General features: G+C 41.0%; 1 protein-coding gene across 1 annotated transcript; it reads left to right on the forward strand.

The window, feature by feature from the left end:
- The first annotated feature begins 466 nt into the window (after nt 1-466).
- On the forward strand, nt 467-7,196 carry CBLN2 (cerebellin 2 precursor). The gene is made up of 4 exons (XM_068234678.1): nt 467-625; nt 1,266-1,752; nt 3,654-3,773; nt 4,431-7,196. The coding sequence occupies exons 2-4, from the start codon at nt 1,405-1,407 to the stop codon at nt 4,626-4,628; spliced, it is 666 nt and encodes a 221-aa protein (XP_068090779.1). The 5' UTR covers nt 467-625; nt 1,266-1,404; the 3' UTR covers nt 4,629-7,196.
- Nucleotides 7,197-24,946: the final 17,750 nt, after the last annotated feature.

Below are 24,946 nucleotides of genomic sequence, written 5' to 3' on the forward strand. Positions count from 1 at the left end.
AAAATTATACTGGTTGACACTGGCATAGGGGTTTTTACATGAAAGCATTTCTAATGATTGGTAAAAAGCTATGTAAAAAGGGATTAAATATAGTTAATCATTGCTCGTGGTTAACACAAACATTAGTTATGGCTTTTAACTTTGAAATGACTATTGATCCGTTCCTGGCACAGTGTGTGCCACAAGGCTCTAAGCTTATATGAAAATCCTTAAATCCCTCTGCAGTCTCCGAGGGGATACCCCCACAGGCTCTGCTGATCACTTTACAGATGATGATAAGTGTCTATGGGAGTGCGGGGATAATATGTGCAAGACAGCAAAAAAGCCATGAACTCCTGCAAGGGAAAAAGCAAAGAGCAGGAGAGGAAATGACAGATACGTAAAGTAAGTTAAGGGAGGGAGAAAGAGACAAGGCAAGGATAGCAGATAGAGACAGGAAGAGGGAGAGAGAGAGGGGAGAGGAGGGAGATAGAGACTATTAGCAATGGGCGGGCGAGAATGAGGCGACTCCTGTTTTCCTGTGTGTTTGCCAGCACAACCCCTGCTCGTTGTGTCTAAGCAATACAACTTCATAGGCAACGAAGAAGCCAGTCTGATTTGTATTGCAACACAATGGACGTTCCAGGTAACCATTTCTTTTTTCCCTTTACATAGCTCAGAGAATTTCTTTTTGTGTGTTTGTTTTTCTTTTACCAATATTTTTAGTCTGAACCATAAAACCAAAGATACCACTTATCATTTTTTTAGTGAGCTCGCATAAGGCTGAGAGTCCAGCATTCACTTTCAGAAATCTCTATCTCGCTGCAGAATTGATCTGTCTTAGTTTTTGACAGTGAACATTTAGAAATATTGATTTTCCTTACTGCTCTAACAGCGACTAAAAACTGCTGTAAGTGGCCTTTACAACAGGTCAGAAGTGTGATGTGTTGAAAAGTTTATCGGTTAGAGGAATGTCAGGGAGATTTTATAGTCTTTCTCATAGCCCCTGCTATTAGATACAGCCAGGTATATAGAGTGGAAAGGACTGTGTACGGAGATAGATAATGGCACCTAGAGAGTTTACCAGTGTAATCCAGGGATTAGAAATGCTTTAAGATCACTTTTTTTTAGCATAGCCGTACAGAAGCCTAACCTACCAATGCATAACATCTATTGCAATACAGTTATTTTCGCAAGTATGTATCAGGGATGACAGACAGTGTTAAATCAGATAAGGCATACGAAGTTTGTTGTGATGCTTCCCTCATTGTCATTTTAATTCAAAGGTGCAGCACAACAGGCAAAGTGAACGCATCCGCCCTGAAGACAGTGGTCCTCGCAAGCACCAGCGATCCAGGCAGAGAGCAAGTGCGTCTGCTGGAGTCAGAGGCTGCCAGCTAATTGGATACCGATTGCTGTAGCAGGATGAGTCTATGGGGGAATGCCGCAGGAGAGAGAAGAGCTGGAGCAGAGCTGAAACCTTTGAAGTGGGAGCAAAGCTTCCTAAGAGTTGCTAAACTGCTGCTGTCCGTGGTGCTGATGCTGCTGGCGCCACCTGCAGTGAGTGCTCAGAATGACACGGAACCTATCGTGCTGGAAGGAAAGTGCCTGGTGGTCTGTGATTCTAACCCGTCTTCAGATGGAGCAATTACGTCGTCCTTGGGCATTTCAGTGCGCTCTGGAAGTGCCAAAGTGGCCTTTTCGGCTATTAGGAACACCAACCATGAGCCCTCTGAGATGAGCAATCGCACCATGACTATCTATTTCGATCAGGTAGTTATAATGATGTTAAATACTACTACGGGGTTTAAAAAGTTATTTCACAGAGTAGATGTGATGTAAATCACCATACGTTTGCCGTTATCATAAACTGTCAGTCCTGAATTAAAAGTGTGACTCATAAAGATCAACGCTGCTAAATGAGCTGCTTGTAATAAACTCGCACAGGACGTGTCACGGTGTCAGCAATCAGATTCACATCGATAGAAACTGGACAGAGTAGAGACCCAGAATGACACGTACTGTGCAGAGCATGTAACTGAGTGCGGAGGAAGATAACAGGATATGTATGACACCATTTACTTGACAACACGATGATTCACCTTTGGCTTTGATAATATTTCAAACTGAATTGTGTCTTCCCTTCCCTAATTGTTCCTTATGGCAGATCATCATAATTGCTTAGAGATGTGTAAAAATGACACTGACCACCATTACATTTTTTTTGAATATTGTTAATTGGGGAGGAGGTACTTAGTCAACATGAGCACAGTGCAGGGCTGGCCATTTGCATCATTAGGCAAAATAAAATCAAGTGACACTTGCTAATGTTTCTGCTACCTGTGTTTTGTTTTGGAATTTTCACAGATTTTGAATCGAGTTAATATAAGTAAAACCGGAAACACATTGCAAATACTGTACCTAATGTTTCCACTATATACCATGTGCCAGCAGAAAATATATCCATCCTAACATTTCCAAATGGGATAACATCTGTGAACCACATTTTATTTTTCTTAAGGCTTTATGTGTATGTGTATACTTTTAATAAGTAACGTATTAATACTTAAAAGTAGAATTACTGTAAATGAAACATATATGAACTTTTGTATGCAGTATATTCCATGAATATTATCACTAATTACTGTCTATTTTACCCAGACACACACCCTTTTAAAACCAAAGGTACACTCTGCTAGCTGTCTCATTAAAATATCACTTAAAGATGCTAGACTCTCTAATATATCACAATTATTTCTCACACTACTTGTATCCAGTGCTTTTGCTGAGTAGTACAGTCAGACTATTTTGATTGAATTATAACAGTATGTATATAAAACATCAATACAGATAATATTAGCTCCTTTCAGATATAGGTAGATCCTTGAAGCAAATTTGTGTTTGCAGACAAAAGACTAGATTATGTCAAGATGTGGAGTTTGAGGGAGACATCTGTTTGTAGACTGTACCAAGGAAAATACTTCTAAGCACCTAATCTTAGGCACCATATTCATTTGTGCAACACATTTTTCATTAAGTCACATGTGATAAGTAACATAATGATGCCATCTTGCCTATGAAAATAGCTGTCACACTGCTAATATCTCACATTAACACACTAAAAATTAACGTGAAATTATATATATATATATATATATATATATATATATATATATATATATATATATATATATATATATATATATATTCTTGTAAGACAGCAGATGTCAAGTTCAAACAGTATAGATATGGGGGGGAGGGGGATAGCCCTGCTGGTGGGCTATAAACTTGTCTCTACAGAGTTATAGACTAGAGTATTTATGTGCATATTGATGCAGTGTAAAAGTAGATTGTATTCTTTGTCTTGACAGTGTTACTTATAATGCCCCAGTTTTATACTGTTATTTTAGCAGCCACTTTAGAAAATCCATTAATATAATATACTACAGGGGAGACATATTTCTTTGGCCATGCAGGTTATTTGAAAGCGTATGTGATAGGATTAGGTGACTTATTGTAAAGCAGATAGATAAGCTCTATCAAATGTTATATGAATAGCCTTCATAAAGCTAAAGAGATTTATGAAGATGTCACAAGGTGTTACTATGTTGCTAATTTAAAACATGTTGTCTTCTCTGACTGTGATTGATCAAGTGTGGCTTAACCTTTTTTAGGTGTTAGTAAATATTGGAAACCATTTTGACCTTGCCTCCAGTGCGTTTATAGCACCCAGAAAAGGAATCTACAGCTTCAGCTTTCATGTGGTCAAAGTGTACAACAGACAGACTATACAGGTGGGTAAAATTATTCTTCATCTGTATATAGTGATATTAGGTTCACCTCACCTATTAAACCTATTTGTGAAGCAAAGATGATATGCAAAGCTTGTTTACCCATAGCAACCAATCCAATTTAATTCCCAGTTTAGTTGAGTGAAAGCAATGAAAATGGATGCTGGCTGGTTACTATAGGTTACAGCATTACACAAAATGCATGTGAATGGAATGCTCCAAATACATACTTGTTTTTTGAGCAGTACTAAAAGCAACGCTATCCTACAACATTCAGTAAGCCATAATAAGCAGATTCCATCTACATCCAGCTTATCACAATAGCAGATGGATGCTAATGGTTGCTATGGGTTACTGGCCGTACCACATTGTTCTCAATTATTTATAATGGTCATTTCCAGACAGTAACTGGTAATGACTAAATCACACCATCTTGATATAGGATGGTTGAAATTGGTTCCTTATGCATGGAATATGATCACAGGGAGGGACGTGGGTGGGATATGCATGATAGATATTGAAAATGCCATTTGATAAGCTTAGAGTCCAATGGGTGATTAAATTAAATAGGCTATTAGAGGGATTTTATAAAGTGGGCCTGTCTTTATAACCATATGTCATATTTGTATAAGTGATGCTAGTTTTTTCTCTGTTATACAGGTAAGTCTAATGCAAAACAACTACGCAGTGATTTCTGCCTTTGCTGGAGATCAGGATGTTACTAGGGAAGCAGCCAGTAACGGGGTCCTTCTGCACATGGAAAGAGCTGATAAGGTGCACCTAAGACTGGATAGGGGCAACCTCATGGGAGGCTGGAAATATTCAACCTTCTCTGGCTTTTTAGTTTTTCCATTATAAGGAATTTGAAGGGGAACAGAAAGGATTTGGCTGTCCACATTGCCTTTAATGTGGTGGAACAAGATATTATCTCCAACATCCCTTTCAGATTGTCTCAGTAGAAGAATGAATTATCTTCTAGGTAAAATATTTACTATGATATTGACATTTCCTTGGGAAACTGCGCCTCTAATTAGTTTTAGACGACAGTGATCTTTAGGATAAATGAAATTATCGACCCAAGCAATTTGTACCTGTGATTGTAAAGTCAATATCGGAATTTATTGTTGGGATCATTGACTTTTTTCGTTGTTACTCTGAGACAAATACTTGGACTACGCAGTCAATGTGAGGAATCACAAAAGAGAAGAAACAAAAATCCTGAATACGTGTTCTTGCAATGCTTTCTTTAGTGTTTGTATAGCCTTAAGAAACGAATGGCTTCAGTCTCAGTAATGTATATTTTTGGATTTCTGGACATGACTGTGTCAAGAAGTGCTTTATACAGACAAGCAAAATTTGCACGATTGGAATTATCTATTTTGTTTTTGTGTTGTTTGTGTATTCTTGATATATTTTTTTTCAGGGTGCTGACCATGTAAATTAGGTTGACCAATACGACAAAGTAAATAGCTGTAAATCAAAGTAAAAGCTTATACATTAAAAGCAGTCTTTTATCTCTTAGTGTTTGCTTGAATATACATTGTACTAATTCACTGAGTCATTGAAACCTCTCCAGTGCAAAGAATAGTGTGCCTAGGCAATGCTTTAATCCCTCTGTGTGTCATTACTTATCATTAGTCTCTTATGGGATGTATGGTAGTTATGTAGATCAAAAGTATTTGATCCCTTGACAATCACATTTTTTCCCCTCAGAAACAGTAATTTACTTTATCACTTGGGTAGAGTATTTCTTTAGTTTACTTAGATAATAATGGAGGTTTGATGTGCAGTCATTTCAGGGTTCAAGCGGAACAATACTTCTTTAGCATTTTATTCTGATGTTTGATTATTTTTTAATTAAACAACGTGTCCGAAGAAAACAGACTATTTGCCATGGCTAAGATTGCCCATTGTATAAGGGAGTTGCAAACTCCCAGAAGCCTTTGCTTTATCAGAGAAATGTCAAGGCTTTGCTCCAAGAACAAATGTACTGTATATCTGACCAGAAAATTCAGAAGATACCCAGATTTTAGGATACTAAAGCTTAGTTTTGTTTAATAATTAGCTGCTTACATAACAAAAGATTATAAAATAATGTTTATGGTGCCTATTGTTGTATTTTAGTGCAGCGGATATAGAAAATGGGCCTCACAAAATAGCAGCAGCGAGGATGTACAACCTATTCAAATGAGTAACATCTTAACGTTTATTGATGGGCCTAATTTATTGTTATTGTCTGTGCTCAGGATTGGTTTAGTGCAGCTTCTACTGCAATTTGTACTCCTATATGACTGGTAATATTTGAATAATAGGAACCACAATGCTGAAAGCCTCTTGCATATTTTATAGTATAGATCTCTAGATCGATAATAATGTCATAGATATGACATTTGTTTTGTGCAGAGCTCCATGCTGCAAAATAAACACAATGTTTATCATTGAAGCACCCAGAGCAATTTACCAGGCCCATTACCCTGGTGGTGGACAGATTTACTGTAACTTATGTTGATAATTGGCATGTTTATTTATTTTGATATTTGTGCTAATGTCTTATGTGGTCTTTCAGTTTTCCCCAGCTATGGTGAGTATCATACCAATTTTAGCATTTGTTTTTCTTTAACCTTTTCATTGGCATTAACAATGACCCATCAAAGAGGAAGCTAGGAAGCATCCAAACTTCAAAGAGCCATCTAAATGTTGAAATGATTGTTTTATTGCCTCCTAAAAGCTGCCCAGTAAATTACATTTTTTATGCGGTTTAACTATTCCTTTGCAGTGATGATGAGGTCCTCTTGTTATATAAAAAGCAGTGCACAGTTAGCAGCTTATCTGAAACTGACCACAGATATGCAACTATCTGATCTACTAAAAACAGAGAAATCATGGCAGTGGATGCTAGGGAAGTCTGCCTCAAAACTGCCAATAATATGGTAATTTCTTGCACACATATCGGTTATCTCTTTCACTTGTTACTGATGTGCAATGCCAATTGGAAAAGAGGACTGCACTAGGTTTATGTAAGGCCACATACCATAACTAGTATTCTGAAACCTGAAAATTGTAAGAAAAAAAAAATCAAACAAAGCAAAAACAACTTATATTTTGTATATCTTCTAAATGTTATTTTACTGATTTTGTTTACTAGTATAATTATTTAAATTATATTTTATGTAAGAAATTATTTTTATCTCTATAACATGCAAGGATATTTAGCATTTATGAGCTACTAACACTAAAAACGTCAGTGAAGGTCAGCTGCTCATCCATGATCACAGGCATAAGAGTTTATGTGTATGAGAACAGAGTGTGACTCAAGGTGGGCGGAGATAACTACAGTTACTTTTGCTGAGATTGTAACATGCAAAGACTAAACATGACATCAAAGGTATTAAAGAATTCATTAAAAAAAATTATCCCCCGAGTTGTATCAGATTTTTCTGTTCTTTTTTATACATTTTTCCTCATTATCCACTTTGAAACATCACTAAAGTATGCTTTTTCTGCCTTAGTTAGTTAGTATGCCTCTTAGTTTAAATGGACTGCCAGAAGGTGTTTCTATACCCTTTACTGTGTTAGCAAAGATAAACAAGGAAAGCACTTTCTCTCAGGCAGAGTTTATTGTTCCTCAAAGATACTCAATTATCTTAGGGTCCATCAGCCAAGGTATCTGTCTCTCACACAGGACTGTATTCAATTCACTTTTTCTCCAAAATTTACTCCTAGGAGAGAATTTTCCTCTTCTCTTTAAAATAACTTTTCTGCACTCAAATTGAAAAAGTTCCAAAAAGTAGGTGAAAATGTACTGTCAAAATTATTCAGAATTTTTCTTGCTTGATGGTGATTGACGGCATTTTATTAATGAAGTATAAAAATATCACTTAGGAGAAAATGTGGAAGAGAAAAAATGAATTGAATAAGGGTCATTGGCCCATATTCAATTCACATTTTCTCCTAGGTTTTCTCCTCGGAGATCATTTTTAATCTTCTGTTTAAAATAACTTCTGAACACTCTGCAACTTCAATTGAAAAAGTACCAACAAGTTGGAAAAAAATACTAATTAAATTAATCACAGTACTTTCTTGCTTGCTGTTGGCTTTAAATACATTTTATTGATAAGTTGTGAAAATATCATCTTGGACAAAACTTAGGGGGAAAAGTGAATAGAGTAAGGGCCATTATCTCTCAGATCACATAGATGGGAAAGTATTGATTTCAAAGTGAGTAGGAAATATAATTGTTTTGTTTAGTAAGACATAATTTTTCCTTGAAAATTGACATTAACACAGGCCCAGGAATGGAAATGCACATCAAGGTGATGGGTGAAAGACTTAAACATCTATCTATAAGTTATGTGAATATTGGCACTGTTAACAGTTTTTTTTCTTTTTTTATTTTGAATGTAAAAGGCCAGAGGCCATTTTCTACCAGTGGACTTCTTAAAAAAACCTCAGTTTCAGTAAGTCACACCCATGTCTACTGCCTGTTTCAGTGCTGGAGCTTATAAATCCCACTAGTATCTCTATGTTGAAATTTTCTTTCTTGTCATTTTCCTGGGGTCAGGCAAGGATCCCAATGTGGCTGGTTATTGTCCAAACTTAGCAGTATGAGAAATAGTAAGATCGCCAACATGGAAGCTACAAAGGTTTAACAAAAGCTTTCAAGTGATTTTGTAAGGATGCAGGGATAACTGCTGGGGAGAAGGAGTGGAACCAAACAGTAGCTGAGCAATATTAACTGTATTTTTTTGAGAGTGCTGTACATAGTTTGTTTAATTACTTTGACTTATATTATTATTAGTAGTTGACTTGTTGGAAATGTAAAACATATTTAAAATTAATCTTGGTGGTCTTGTGCATTTTGAATAAATATAATTCCAATATCCCAATATGATATACTAGAAAGAAAGAAATACCTTTTCCTTTTTTAAATGATTTGGGAAACTATCATTTTTCTATAGTAAATAAAGATTCATGTAATTTGATGAATTAAAATGAACTGGAAAATCTAGTGTCACAGCTTATCAGTTCCAATTTAATGGCCCATCAGTAAGATGCACGGGGAAAGAAGGGTGATATACCAGCCTACAACGAGGTGTGGGGAGGCATATCTGCATAAATGGTATAAAAAGAGCATCCTGGAAATATAATGTGTGCTTTATTATGCAAATCTCACTTAAGTCTACTGCTTAGATTGAATTTAAATATCAGTCTGTAGTTAGTAGCACACAAGCTGTTCATTAAAAAAAGATGTAAATCATGGACTTCCTTATTTTTGTTGTGTGAAATACCATGGCATGCCAACAGCTTTTTATTATTTACAATTGGGCAATACTGAGGGATTATACAAGCTGCTGTTGCTGACCTGGTTCTAACAATGTGAATGAAGTCACACTTCTGCAGCAAGCACTTAGTTAACCAGGCAGATTCATCGTAAACTGTATGATTGCTCTGGGTGAATGACTCAAATTGAATCAGAGGATCGCCATGATTAACACTTTTAGAATGAAGTCGGCAAGCATTCATTGTCTGTGAGAATAGGATGCTTTAAAGACCGGAATAGGTGGTGTATGTTGGGAAATATTTATACATGGTTAGGGCAATGTAGGCTTTTTGCTGATTATACCTGCACTTTGCTGATTATTTAGGCGATTGTGGGAAATTGACAGTTAAATGTTCACTAGTGCATAGCTACTGTGAATTTTACTTGTGATTTAAGTGTATCTTGTACTGCTTAACTACTGCTGTGACCCTGTTACAAACCTGGCACTAGCTACTAAACATGTGCTGGAAATATATATATATATATAACCCTCAGAGTAAATGCAATGTAAAATGGTCTAATGCTTGATATTTCCAAGGATATTTGGCTGTATTTATAAAAGGGAAAACAGCTGTTCGCCTGAAAAAGGGCCATTAGTTCTTTGAATTTATATTTATGGCAATGATGACCCATGGAAAAAATGCATCTTTTTGATGTGTATGTCAGTTTTCCTGTGACTACTTACTACCGCCATTTGATGGCGCATTTGTTCAGTTCACCACATTTATAAAGCAGCGATCAGACTTTATAAGGGCCCATCAAGATGACCACTTAAATAGTGACCATCCCATGAGAATTATTGGCGCACTGGGGTATTTTTTCAAACACCCTGTTGGCTTTTTTTGCAGCAGATCATCACTTTGAAAAGTAAGGGAACATGACTGCAATGAAAGTCAATGGGCTGCTTAACACTTCTAAAATAATGGTCGCAGCTATAATCAACAGACCAGGGAGGTGAACAGTTAGTCAATTTACATTTTTTAGTCTTTTTTATTTTTAATCTTATATATCTGAAATGATATGCAAATTAGGATCTAAACCCCACCTCTTCCACCTCAAAAGTTTTCTTGTATGCCCTTTAGGCCTCGTTCACATCTAAAAATCATAATCGCAAATGCAAGCGTTTGGCGATTTTGTGCAGCGTTTTTTTCCCCTCCCGGCACTCCACAGCGCACTGTGTTTTTGGTAAAAGCGCTGTTCTAAGCGCTTTTCCAGAGAGGTTTTGTCATTCACTCCCTGATGCAAGTCAGGAAGTGAACTCTTTGACCCGAAAAATAATAAATACAATGGGCTTGATTTACAATGCGTTGCTAACCCAGTTAGTGACTTTAGGCGTGATAACCATTGCACCACGCTGGTGAAAAGCCAGTTTAGGCGTGATAAGTTTAGGCATGATAAGTTTAGGCGTGATAAGTTTAGGCGTGATAAGTTTAGATAAGTTTAGATCGCGCATGAAGTCCCGCACGCAAAGCAGCGCCATTAAACTCTATGCGAAGTGCACCAGACTTTTGATCAGCTGTGCACTGTGGTGCTAACCCAGTTGGTGCTATAGTTATCACGCCTAAACTTATCACACCTAAAACTTATCACACCTAAACTTATCACGCCTAAACTTATCACACCTAAACTTATCACGCCTAAACTGAGTTTAGGCGTGATAAAGGGCTTTTCACCACCCTGCTAACTGTTAGCACCACTTTGTGAATCAAGCCCAATGTATTTATTCTAAAAAATGCTAACGCAATTGCCACATAAAACAGTTTTGTGAGTGTTTAGCACTCTTCTTATACCTTCCATTATAGCACAAATGCCCCAAAAATGGTACAGGCACCGCTTTGCAGACCGCAAAGCAGACACAACGTGCTGATATGAACCTTCTCAAAGAGATTCATTGCACAAGCGTTTTGTGGGCAATTTTGAAAATCGCCTGCGCTGGAAAAAAAGGCAAAAATGCCCTTAGTGTGAACGAACCCTTAAAGTGATAGGCTGCTAAACTCGGAAAAAAGGGAACACAGGTTCAAATTGCTCATCATTCTCTTTAATTTTGTTTGATTTAAAATTATATCTCAGTAATGAATGGTTATTATATTGAATGCTCAGTTTCATTTTGAAATGTTTTAATGTATGATAGGTTTCCCTTAAACCCTTCTGTCTGTTTATATATCATATACTGTGTGTCGCACACCCAAGTGCTAAAGGGACTATATCTTAGAGTGCATATAAAAATACATTAAGGTAGCAATATACTGTGAAATTTACTGTAAATTACACAAACAATTGTTATCAATCTGTTATCAATAATTTGTCCAGTTTTATGCTAGGCATACACAGAGTTTCTTTTCCTTATCAATCGAGCCGCTGATGGCTCGTTTGATAGTATCCGACAGGTCCAATGACATGCCGGATAGATTCCCCGCTCGATCCCCACTGGTGGACAATAACAGGGAATTGAGCGGCTGGTAAGGAGCGGCGGCGGGGACGAGCGGGAATCGATCCGCACGCGCGAGCGAGCGGGGATGCGCCGGCATCGATCCGGCGCATGATTGCACCCGTGTATGCCCAGCATAACACCTTGCACCACTCAAAACTAGATCAGACTTTACCAGGGATCTGATTTAATATCGATTGGAACTCCAACATCACGAGCTTTGATGTACTGCTTTTTACATGCTTTTGCCATGCTTGGTTGGATAAAGTCTTGCCCTCCTTGATCTGTGTTGGATCAATAAAATGATCGGTTATCAATTGAGAAAGCCTTTTCATGGCTTTTCTTTAGATTTAATCATGTTCTTAGCAAATCTAAAGTATACTCTACTGGAATAATTACCTGATACATGGGTACATTAAAAGGTTTATTCAACCAGCTGTGTAGGACACAGCAATGATTACTCTAGCATTTGATGCTTTAAATATGTAAAGCAAACTGTTGGTTGCTCAACTTCCCTGCACAATACTGGGGCCTATATGCAACTTTTTCTCCTGACTTTTAGGAGATCATTTTCAACTTCTTTTTTTTTTAATTCAGTACTTTCCAATTGAAAAAATACCAAAAAGCAGATGGAAAAGTACTATCAAAATTGACAAGTTTAAAAATACCACAGAGGAGAGAACTCATGAGAAAAAGTAAATTTCACATGGGTCTGGATGTCTTCGTAACAGATTCTCTTTCTATCATTTTCACTCCACCTTTAGTTATGCACCCCGAAATGTAAAATATGCTTATTTAAATGCTTGTTCTGTTCAACTTAAGATTTAATTGTTTGGCATGTTGACTAATGTTTATCTTAAGCGTTCTGATTAAATCGCCAGGGTGGCTGCGGGAGGGTTTTTTTTAAATAAAAAAAAAACTATTTCATGCAGCCAACTGAAAGTTGGCTGCATGAAAGCCCACTAGAGGGCGCTCCGGAGGCGATCTTCCGATCGCCTCCGGCGCCCAGAATAAACAAGGAAGGCCGCAATGAGCGGCCTTCCTTGTTTTGCTTATATCGTCGCCATAGCGACGAGCGGAGTGACGTCATCGACGTCAGCCGACGTCCTGACGTCAGCCGCCTCCGATCCAGCCCTTAGCGCTGGCCGGAACTTTTTGTTCCGGCTGCGCAGGGCTCAGGCGGCTAGGGGGGCCCTTTTTCGCCGCTGCTCGCGGCGAATCGCCGCAGAGCGGCGGCGATCAGGCAGCACACGCGGCTGGCAAAGTGCCGGCTGCGTGTGCTGCACTTTATTTGGTGGAAATCGGCCCAGCAGGGCCTGAGCGGCAGCCTCCGGCGGTGATGGACGAGCTGAGCTCGTCCAGACCGCTCAGGAGGTTAAAGGGAGCGTATACTGATATTTTCACCACTTCTGTTTTATTTGTTAATTGATATCTATTTATTTAGCTGGTTTGGGTGCCAAGTTCTGTAAGTACACATAAAGGGTCTGAGACAATTCACATTTTCTTCTAGGAGATCATTTTTGAACTTCTGTTTCAAATAACTTTTCAGCACTCTGCAATTGAAAAGTACCAAAAAGTATGTTAAAAAGTACTGTCAAAATTATTCTTGCTTCCTGGTGGCCTAAAAGACAATTTATTGATAAGATGTGAAAATATCACCTTGGAGAAAACTTTGGAGATAAAGTGAATTGGATACTCCTGTATTACTTAATTATTTGCCACAAAGATAGACGTGGCCCATATGCAATTAACTTTTTTTCTTACAAGTTTTCTCCTAGGAGATGCATTTTTATCTTCTTTTTAAAATACATTTCCAGCACTTTGTAAATGAAAAAGTAATTTTGAGTATTTTCTTGCTTACTGGTGGTGTAAGAATATTTTATTGGCAAGGTGTGAAAATATCACATAGGTGAAAATTTAGGAGAAAAAGTTAATTGCAAATGGCCCTTGGATTTTGCAATTAAAGGGAACCAGAGATGAAGCAAATGAAAAAATAGGAAAAGCTTTTATAAATACCTGGGGCTTCCTCCAGCCCCATAAGCCTGGATCGCTCCTACGCTGCCGTGCTCCGCTGTCTCTATCGCCGGTACCGATTCCCATCACTTCCGGCGGACGCGACCAATTTTCCGCATGCACAGGGGCTCCCTCCATATCCTTACGCATGCACCTGCGTAGTAAGGATATGGAGGGAGTCCCTATGCATGCGGTAAATTGGCCGTGTCCGCCGGCAGTGACGCACTACGCGTGCGTCGACTGGCTCGAAAGTACGGGACCCGGTACCGGCGGATAATGGCAGCGGAGGACGGCAGTGTGGGAGCGATCCAGGCTTATGGGGCTGGAGGAAGCCCCAGGTACAGTGGGTTGCAAAAGTATTTGGCCCCCTTGAAGTTTTCCACATTTTGTCACATTACTGCCACAAACATGCATCAATTTTATTGGAATTCCACGTGAAAGACCAATACATAATGGTGTACATGTGAGAAGTGGATCGAAAATCATATATCATTCCAAACAATTTTTACAAATAAATAACTGCAAAGTGGGGTGTGCGTAATTATTCAGCCCCCTGAGTCAATACTTTGTAGAACCACCTTTTGCTGCAATTACAGCTGCCAGTCTTTTAGGGTATGTCTCTACCAGCTTTGCACATCTTGAGACTGAAATCCTTGCCCATTCTTCTTTGCAAAACAGCTCCACCTCAGTCAGATTAGATGGACAGCGTTGTGAACAGCAGTTTTCAGATCTTGCCACAGATTCTCGATTGGATTTAGATCTGGACTTTGACTGGGCCATTCTAACACATAGATATGTTTAGTTTTAAACCATTTCATTGTTGCCCTGGATTTATGTTTAGGGTCATTGTCCTGCTGGAAAGTGAACCTCCGCCCCAGTCTCAAGTCTTTTGCAGTCTCCAAGAGGTTTTCTTCCAAGTTTGCCCTGTATTTGGCTCCATCTATCTTCCCATCAACTCTGACCAGCTTCCCTGTCCCTGCTGAAGAGATGCACCCCCCGAACATTATCCTGCCACCACCTTATTTGAAAGTGAGGATGGTGTGTTCAGAGTGATGTGCAGTGTTAGTTTTCCGCCACACATAGCATTTTGCATTTTAGCCAAAAAGTTCCATTTTGGTTTCATCTGACCAGAGCACCTTCTTCCACATGGTTGCTGTGTCCCCCACATGGCTTGTGGCAAACTGAAAACGGGACTTCTTATGCTTTCTGTTAACAATGCCTTTCTTCTTGCCACTCTTCCATAAAGGCCAACTTTGTACAGTGCATGACTAATAGTTGTCCTATGGACAGAGTCTCCCACCTAAGCTGTAGATCTCTGCAGCTCGTCCAGAGTCACCATGGGCCTCTTGACTGCATTTCTGATCAGCGCTCTCCTTGTTCGGCCTGTGAGTTTAGGTGGATGGCCTTGTCTTGGTAGGTTTACAGTTGTGCCATACTCCTTCCATTTCTGAATGATCGCTTGAACAGTGCTCCGTGGTATGTTAAAGGCTTTGGAAATCTTTTTGTAGCCTAAGCCTGCTTTAAATTTCTCAATAACTTGATCCCTGACCTGTCTTGTGTGTTCTTTGGACTTCACGGTGTTGTTGCTCCCAATATTCTCTTAGACAACCTCTGAGGCCCTCACAGAGCAGCTGTATTTGTACTGACATTAGATTACACACAGGTGCACTCTATTTAGACATTAGCACTCATCAGCCAATGTCTATAGGCAACTGACTGCACTCAGATCAAAGGGGGCCAAATAATTATGCACACACCACTTTGCAGTTATTTATTTGTAAAAAATGTTTGGAATCATGTATGATTTTCATTCCACTTCTCATGTGTACACCACTTTGTGTTGGTCTTTCATGTGGAATTCCAATAAAATTGATTCATGTTTGTGGCAGTAATATGACGAAGTGTGGAAAACTTCAAAGGGGCCGAATACTTTTGCAACCCACTGTATGTATTCAAATTTTTTCACAACGTCTCTGGTTCTCTTTAAAGAGATATTTGCTACAAGAGACTTTTATATGATATTGGATACAATATAAGAAAAAAACATGCCAGTAAATTAGACATGCTGACAATCAATTACTATGAAGAATAAACGAAAAAGTAGGTGCCATTTTAAGCATACTTCAAACTAGCCTGTGGAGGAATAATATCATAAACTATATATAAACATACAGATGTAAGATGCATTTAAGGGAGAACTAGTACACATGCCATAGGCCAATATGCAATTAACTTTTTCTCCTGAGCTTTCTCGTAGGAGGTAATTTTTCATATTTGATTTAGAATACATTTTCAGCACTTTGCAATGGAAAAAGTACCAAAATGTAGGTGAAATAGTACTATCAAAATAGTTTTCCATATTTTTTGCTTGCTGGTTGTGTAAAAGGCTTTTTATCGACAAGGTGTGAACATATCACTTAGGAGAAAACTTGGGAGAAAAAGTGAATTGCATATGGCCCATGGGGCCATATGCAATTTGAAGATATAAGAAGCTTAAAACATGGGAGCTTCTAATCTCCTCACATTGCTCAGGATTTACCGGCAAATTCAATTGCCAGTTTCACCTGAGCTATATCCTTGCATAAGGGAGCATAACTCAGGTGAATACTAGGTATTCGCTGAGCGATGCTCCTGTGTAATGAGCGATGTGGAGCGACGCCGTGTAGCTGTCCTTCAGCACCAGGGCACTGCAGCCTCGCTCTCCCGGGAGATGCGCGCGCATCCATCACAAGAGCCAGCCTTTGCTCTTTCCCGCCGTCCATCGCCTCCCGGCGCTTGTCGCTACCCGCGGGACCCGCTGGGACCTTCTTTCCTGCCACTGACTTCCTTTTCTCAATGGTAGAACTAGCAGAAGCATCTTTGAATTTCTGTCTTGGGCTCCCCAATTATCCACTAGGTGGCCCAATGAGAATCATCCTGATTTTATTTGGACCAATAAGAATCAGAATGATTTTAATTGGGCCACCTAGTGGACGAATGGGGAGCCCTGGCAGGAGACTCAAAGATGCTTTGCCGGGCTCCAAGAATACTCAAAGACACAGAGACGGAGGAAGAATGAGCGGAGGAGCAGCGTGGGACATGCGGCAAGACGGGAACGAGGGAGGTATGTTTTTTGTTACATTTTAAATAGGTAAGGAGTAAAAACTGACTCCTCTACCTATTTAATTCCCTGGCATCTGGGGTGTCCTTAGTAAAAGAGGCTTTCAGATGCCAAAAACAGCTTGCAGACACCTGCTCAGAGCAAGTGAAAGTTTACATCTATGTTTGGCAGGAAGCATTGCTTCCCAGGGGGTGAAAAATGCAATTGCATAGGGGGCAGGGAACTCACTGAGTGATTATATCGCCCATGGGAGTTCTTTACCACCCCGGGGGGTGTTAAATGCAATTGCATTAGGCGACATTACTGACGCCTAATTTAAGAACTCGGCAGCACTAATCGCTGGCGAGTTTGGTAATTGCATAGTGCCCATGGTGTCTTTTTAATCTAATGCCCACCTCTAGTCTAATTTAAACAGATTTTGTATAGTGTATAGGATTTTCACAGTTTCTTGTTTGTGAAATTCACACAGGCAAATCGTGAAAAGTCTTTTCATGTTAATCTTCTGTAAAATAGTGCATAATAAGATAATATAACAGTGTAAATGAACACAAAAGATGCAATTATTAAGCCATTACTTTCAATCCTAACACATTGGTCAATGAAAAAGCAAATGTATAAGCAGTGAAAAATTACCCTCAAGAGAATCTACATGTCCAATTGTTCATACGATTCATAGATGCAGCAGATATGTAGACTGCTGGAATTACTTATGAATTTTAGTATGTCCTGTGTAAGTCATGCTTTTTCACTTTCTTTTTTATTTTCTGGGCTTTCCTAAAGGTTCTTTAGCCCTTGTTCACACCATGCATGTTGAATTGTACAATAATATAATGTGTTTTTGCATGAAAGCACACTACCCGTACTATTCAATGGACATGTTCACTAGAGATGGCCCGAACCTCCGATTTTTGGTTCACGAACCGGGTTTGCGAACTTCCGCCAAAGTTCGGCTCGCGCAAACTTTCACGGACCGCAATAGACTTCAATGGGGAGGCGAACTTTGAAAACTAGAAACATTTATGCTGGCCACAAAAGTGATGGAAAAGATGTTTCAAGGGGTCTAACACCTGGAGGGGCACATGGCGGAGTGGGATAAATGCCAAAAGTCCCGGGGAAAAATCTGGATTGGACGCAAAGGGCAGAAATCACACTGAATGCTAAATTGCAGGCCTAAAGTGCTTTAAAACAGAGTTCCCCAACCCTGTCCTCAAGGCCCACCAACGGTGCATGTTTTGCAGAAAACCACAAGCTTGCACAGGTGAGGTAATTAGTGTCTCAGCACAGCTGATTAACTACCTCTGTGGATTTCCACAAAACATGCAGTGTTGGTGGGCCCTGAGGACAGGGTTGGGGAACATTGCTTTAAAACATCTTGCATGCGTATACATCAATCAGGGAGTGTAATTAGTGTACTGCTTCACACTGACACACCAAACTCACTGTGTAACGCACTGCAAACAGCTGTTTGTGTAGTGACAGCCGTGCTGGACTACTACGCACCATGGCGAGAGTGCATGCCGTGGCGGTTTTCAAGCCCATATGGTCGCCGGGCTGTGGTAGCTCAATGATGCAACAACAGTGACTGTCCAGCTGAATAAATTTGGTCTGTCCACAATGAAGCAACGACCTTATTATCTTTGTGCCCCCCTCGAGACACTTATATAGCCAGCGGTCATTGCTTCATTGTGATACGCAAGCCCATTCACCGCGGCAAGGTAATGATCACGAAGGGGAATTGGCACATGTACATGCCTTTTGTTTCATTGTTGCAGCTGCAGTGCAGCCAGAAAAATTGGGCAGGCATGTACACACACCAGAAAAATTAGTATAGCGGGCGAAATTCAGGAATCCACCTGGAGTCTTGGACCCTGTTGGTGGTGGCGGAGAAGGCAGTCAAGCGGCCTGCGGGCAGAGGTGCTGTGTGGTGAGTGACTTAGTCTTGGGGCAGGCAGTCACACGGCGTACAGGCAGAGATGCTGTGTGTGGGGACTGACTTAGTCTTCAGACGGGCAGTAATCCTCAGGGATCCATGCCTCATACATTTTGATAAAGGTCAGGTACTGATGAACACTTTTGTGACTTAGGCGACTTCTCTTCTCAGTGACAATGCCTCCAGCTGCGCTGAAGGTCATTTCTGACAGGACGCTTGAGGCAAGACAAGACAGAAGTCGAATGGCAAATTGTGGCAGCTCTGGACACAGGTCAAGCCTGCGCACCCAGTAGTCCATCGCTGCTCATACTATCGATGGTTCTTTCTCTACCATTCTTAAAAAAGCGTACGGCCGGGGAGTCTGGGTTCTATTCTGGTCCGGAGTTGGAGCCTGAGAAACAGCTGCCACCACACATGCAAGGAAGGCAGCAGGCATGGCATGCAAGTCCCAAGGTAGTGACAAAAAATAACAATACAGGAGAACTTTCAAGGCCCTGCTGTATATGACACTGATCGACTTTATTACCTTTAACGAGAATCTGTTATGGAGGGCAAGTCTGCCATCCATTCAAGTGAAAGGTATGCACTGACTGCCAGGTATAACACAATGTGCAGTCACAGATGCAGTGAAAGGTATGCAGTGACTGGTATTACAATGCAATGTGCAGCTGTCACACAGGTTCAGTTAACAGGTATGCTCGGAGTGGTATATTACACAGCGTGCGGTCACACAGGTACTGTGAACAATTATGCAATGACTGGTATTAAAAATGTGCACCTGTCACACACAGACAGGTACCGGACAGGCACAGTGACACTGTGTGCACTCACGGAGGTAGGTGGGTACACTGAAGTGAGCAACAGGTAGTAGGTATATGCAGTGATGGGTATTACAATATGCACCTGTCACACACAGACAGGTACCGGACAGGCACAGTGACACTGCATGCACTCACGTAGGTAGGTGGGTGCACTGAAGTTAACAACAGGTAGTAGGTATATGCAGTGATGGGTATTACAATGTGCACCTGTCACACACACAGGTAGTCACTGAATGTGCTGGGCCTGGCAGTGGCACACACAGTAGGAATTACCAAGGCTGTCTATGCAACACAATGGGGCAGTGGCCCACACACAAAAAAAAATTAGCTCACAAAAGAGCTGTTGAGGGGTGCTTTTTTAGCAATAAGAATCAGCAAGGCGCAAGCTAAGAAGCCTACAAGAGCCTAACTAAGCTTTCCCTATAGCTCTCTATGCAACAGCTCTCCCTTCTCTAATTACTGCAGGCACACGAGTGAGTCCAAAGCCTGATGCTGCCTGCCTTTTATAAGGGGGGGAGTGGCTCCAGGAGGGAGTGTAGCCTGATTGGCTACAATGGGCCTGCTGACTGTGATGTAGAGGGTCAAAGTTGACCCTAATGATGTAGTATAGGAGTCGAATCGAACCGCCATAAAGTTTGCGTTCGTGGGCAAACGCAAAGCACCAAAATTCGCCGGGAATCGTTCGCCGGCGAACCGTTCGGGCCATCTCTAGTCACCACCCCTCCCTCTAGATTGTAAGCATTTGGTAGGGCCCTCACTCCTTGTTGGCTTCCTGAATTTTCCTATGAATTAATTAATTATTCAAGCTAGCCATTAGGGTCAGTTCCCATTTGTTTAAAAAATGTATTTGTAGCTCTTTTTTGGGGCCCGGACCAAAACCGGAGCCACAGATACCAAAGTTAAAAATAGCAGAAGTCTTCACTGAATAAAAAATTTATCCATGGTGGATCTGGGTTGAAAAACTGGACGTAGGGATCTGGACTTGTCGGGACTTCACGGACCCCGGATGGGACTTCACGGAGCCCTGATACACGGAGGGGTAGTAAAAATGCAAAAATAGACACTTGTGTTGCATAGACAGCCTTGGTAATTCCTATTGTGTGTGCCACTGCCAGGCCCAGCACATTCAGTGACTACCTGTGAGTGTGACAGGTGCACATTGTAATACCCATCACTGCATATACCTACCTGTTGATCACAGTGCACCCACCTATCTACGTGAGCGCACGCAGTGTCACTGTGCCTGTCCGGTACCTGTCTGTGTGTGACAGGTGCACATTATAATACCCATCACTGCATATACCTACCTGACAGTCACTGTTGTTCTATCATTGAGCTACCACAGCCTGGCGACCATATGGGCTTGAAAACCACCACGGCCTGCACTCTGGCCATGGTGCACACCAGTCCAGCACAGCCATCACTACACAAACAGCTGTTTGCGGTGCGTTACACAGTGAGTTTGGTGTGTCAGTGTGAAAGCAATATTCTAATTACACTCCCTGATTGATGCATACACATGCAAGAAGTTTTAAAGCACTTTAGGCCTTTAATTTAGCTTGCAATGTGATTTCTGCCCTTAAAACGCTACTTTGCGTCAAATCCAGATTTTTCCCCGGGACTTTTGGTGTCTATCCCACTCATCCATGCAAAAACTCAGATGTTAGAACCCTTGAAACATCTTTTCCATCACTTTTGTGGCCAGCATAAGTGTTTCTAGTTTTCAAAGTTCGCCTCCCCATTGAAGTCTATTGCAGTTCGCGAAAGTTCGTGCGAATCGAACTTTTGCAGAAGTTCGCATTCGCGTTTTGCAAACCGAAAATCAGAGTTTCGGGCCATCTCTAGTGGTGACACAAAAACAGGGGGGTGCACTGAGAGGTTCTCGTCAGAGAGAGTTAGGGCAGCAGTGAGGTGGGGTAGACCTCCTTGAAGTGGTGAGTTTGAGAGCTTGTTTGAAGGTGTAGAACAGCCTTTCTCAACCTTTTTACCTTGGAGGAACCCTGTAAATAACTTTTGGATCTCAAGGAACCCCTGCAAACAATTTTTTGGTCTCGAGGAACCCCTGCATTTATTTTTCAGGAGGCGTGGTCTTTAAATAGTGAAATTAGCAGCCTAACCTATCTCCTATTACACTGCCACTCATTATACTGTCTCCTGAGCCCCTAATTTAGTGCTTCTTGTTACAGTACTACCTATTATAGTGTGCTCTATTATACTTCCCCCACGATGGGGTAAAATGCCAAGGAACCCCTGCAGAGTCCTCAAGGAACCCTGGGGTTCCAGGGAACCCTGGTTGAGAAAACCTGGTGTAGAATAAGGGGACAAGCCTAATGGGCAGTGAGAGAGACTTCCACAGGATGTTGGCAGCTTTAGTGAAGTCCTGTAGTCACGCATGGGAATGCGAGATGCGTGTGGTGGTTAGGCGGAGGTCGTTGGAGAAGCGAAGTGGGCAGCCAGGAGTGTATCTGCTGACCAGGTCATAGGTGTCGGTCAGGTGAGAGTTGTGTATAGATTTGCAGGCTAGACATAGAATCTTAAAGCTTATTTTGAAGCGGATTGGGGCCTAGTTAATGGATTTGCATAGGGGAGTTGGGGAGCCAGAATGTCGGGATGGGTAGATTACCCTGTTGCGTTCATGATAGATTATGGGGGGAGCAATGCAGTTCTGAGAGAGGCCTGACAAGAGGGTGTTGCAGTAGTCCAGGTGGGAGATAGTGAGGGGATGATAAGGTTTTGGCAGTGTCCGGGGTCAGGAATGGGTGACCCCGATCTGTCCCCCCTGATCTGTGGTATACATATCACACACAGAGATGTTGTGTAAATAGAGACTGCAGGCCATAGCAATGGTTTGTATGTGGGGGTGATGAAAGAGACGGCCGAGTTCAAGGTGACACACAGGCAGCAGGCCTGGGCGGTTGGTCAGATGATTGTACTGTTGACAGTGACATAGATGTTCTGGGGGGGGGGGGTAACAGTGCACAAGGCGGGAAAATTAGTTAGTCCTGTTTTATCCAGGTTTTACTTTAGGAGCCTGGCTGACATCCAGGATGAGCTGGTTGAGAGACTTTAGTGGTGATTGGGAGGTCCATGGTATGGAGGCAGATCTGGTTGTAATCTGCATATAGGTGATAGTTGAAGCCCAGGGAGGAGAGGGAGGCGGTGTAAAGTGAGAACAGCAAGGGGCTAAGAACAGAGCCTTGGGATGTCATAGATGTCTTTCCATCCCACTGCACTTATTTTGTAGTGTAGATAAAGCCCCACTAAGCCACAGCAGTGGCAGTGCAGGTAAAACTCAAAAAATTAGAATATATCGTGCAAACATTTTTTCGTTAATTCAACTTAAAAGTTGGACTAAATGGGATATAGTAACCCTTTGCAGGTGTTTTAGACTAATTGGCTAATTAGAGTCTGACACTTTGAGCCTATATTATATATTAATATTATATATAAAATATATACTGTATATATTAATATTGAACATTTTCACAATATTCTAATGGTCTGAGACTTTGATTTTGGGGCTTTCATAAGCTGTAAGCCATAATCATGAAAATTATAACAAATAAAGGCTTAACCACTTCAGGACCACAGTGCTAAACCCCCCCCCCCCCCTAAAGACCAGGCTATTTTTGTTAAATTGGTCACTGCAGCTTTAAGGCCAAGCTACAGGGCCACACAACACAGCACAGCACACTAGTGATCCCCCCCCTTTTTTCCCACCAACAGAGTGCTCTGTTGGTGGGGTCTAATGCCCCCCCCCCCCAGTGTTTATTTTTTTTGCAAATACTTGTTATTATTTTTTTTTATTAATTCTGCCCATTGATTTATGTATTTTTCCCCTCCCTCCCTCTCCCCAGCCCGGCCAACCACAGCGATAGGCTGTCATAGTCTTCAGCCTATGAGAGCTGATCGCTCTCTTGTGTCCCAGGAGGACAGCCACGGCTGTCCCCAGTACAGCGCTGCTGCAGATCGCAGCGCTGTACTAACTGAAAAGACGACGGTTTCACCATCTAACAGTCTCTCGAGTGGCGATCGCCGCTCGGAGACGGAAGGCGGGGTGGAGCTCCGTCCCTCAAGCAGGAGATGTGCGGTTCCAGGACATGATGCCAATTGGCGTTAGGCGGTCCTGGGGCTGCTGCCGTGGCCACGCCCGTCGGCGTAGGGTGGTCTTTAGGTAGTTAAACTTTCTTGCTTTGCATGTAACGCATCTATATCATATTTTAGTTTTACCTTTTCGGTTGAATTACTGAAATAAATGGACTTTTGCACAATAGTCTAACTTTTTGAAATGTCACCTGTATTTATAAATTGCATAGTTAGGTATGTATTTCTACTTCTAACTCCACTGGTCCTAACATAAGTAGAACCATAATCTTAGCTCCAGAACTGATAATAACAATGCAGTGAAGAATAGGTCAGGTCACACCTTTCACTACTTGTGGAAAAGGAGTACTTTGAGAAGTTAGGGCACTGCTGAACTAGTTAGCAATAGTTATGGGTTTTCTTTTTTATTGGTGTAGATAAAAATGCATATTCAGTATTATCGACACTTAACAAGTGCTTTGTAAATGCAAAGGGCAGAGAAATAACCTCACCTTAAAGAGTACCTACATTATAAATTACAGTTTGCTTTAAACCTTATACGGTAAGTTGCCAAGATATATAAAATCACCCATGATAAAGTGTGATTTTCTCACCCCCAGGGTCCATATTCCACATATAATCTTGAAATCCCTGCCGGCAGTTTTTTTTTCTTTCCAAACTATAGGTGCAAGGGATGATGGGAGATTTATGTAATAACTCCACCCCTCATGTCCATGTGATCTAATCTAGGCAGACAGACAGACATCTGAAATAAGAATTATAGCAAACAGACATGATAAGATAGGCTCCTACAGTTTCCCTGTATTTTCTCTGTGCTACAGTTTGTGAAAAGAGAAGTAATTTGATCCAGGCAGGCATAGAGCCAGGGAGGGAGGGGCAGGGGAGTTAATCAGGCTGAAGAGGAGGGCACAATGCTTTCAGCTTCAGGAGGAATAAGGAAGTGCTACATACAGATATAAATGTGAGTCCGTTCTATCAAATATGATTTACCAGATGTAAATTTTATAGGTTCATCCAACTGCACACAGGGCCTAGACTACCTATATGTATTGCCATTCAGACCTTTTTTGGCTGAAGGGTAGTCTTTAAAACCACTTCCAGACACAGGTAGTTGAAATCTACATCCGGTTTGGGGCCTGTTTTTCCTGCCAAGACATACATTTCAACTACTGTCGCCACGTGGTCTCATCGGTCTTACCATTCACATCGCTCTGACACCACTGTAGCCTGGTCACTCAGCTGTTTAATATACTGCTATGCTTTGTAGGCCGGTCAGGAGGCTACTGACCCTGTGATCATTGTGAGCCAATCACAGTGATTACAGGTTGGTTTTTAAGAAAAAAAAAGTATCTGGTCCTTAAAGAGACTCTGAAGTCTTGTACAAATCATATTTTTATTTTAAAAATATGTTTAACATTATTGCGCTACCTAAACCGCCACATCCCCACCGCTGTAATCTA

The sequence above is a fragment of the Hyperolius riggenbachi genome, chromosome 5, assembly GCF_040937935.1.
Source record: "Hyperolius riggenbachi isolate aHypRig1 chromosome 5, aHypRig1.pri, whole genome shotgun sequence".
Lineage (NCBI taxonomy): Eukaryota > Metazoa > Chordata > Amphibia > Anura > Hyperoliidae > Hyperolius > Hyperolius riggenbachi.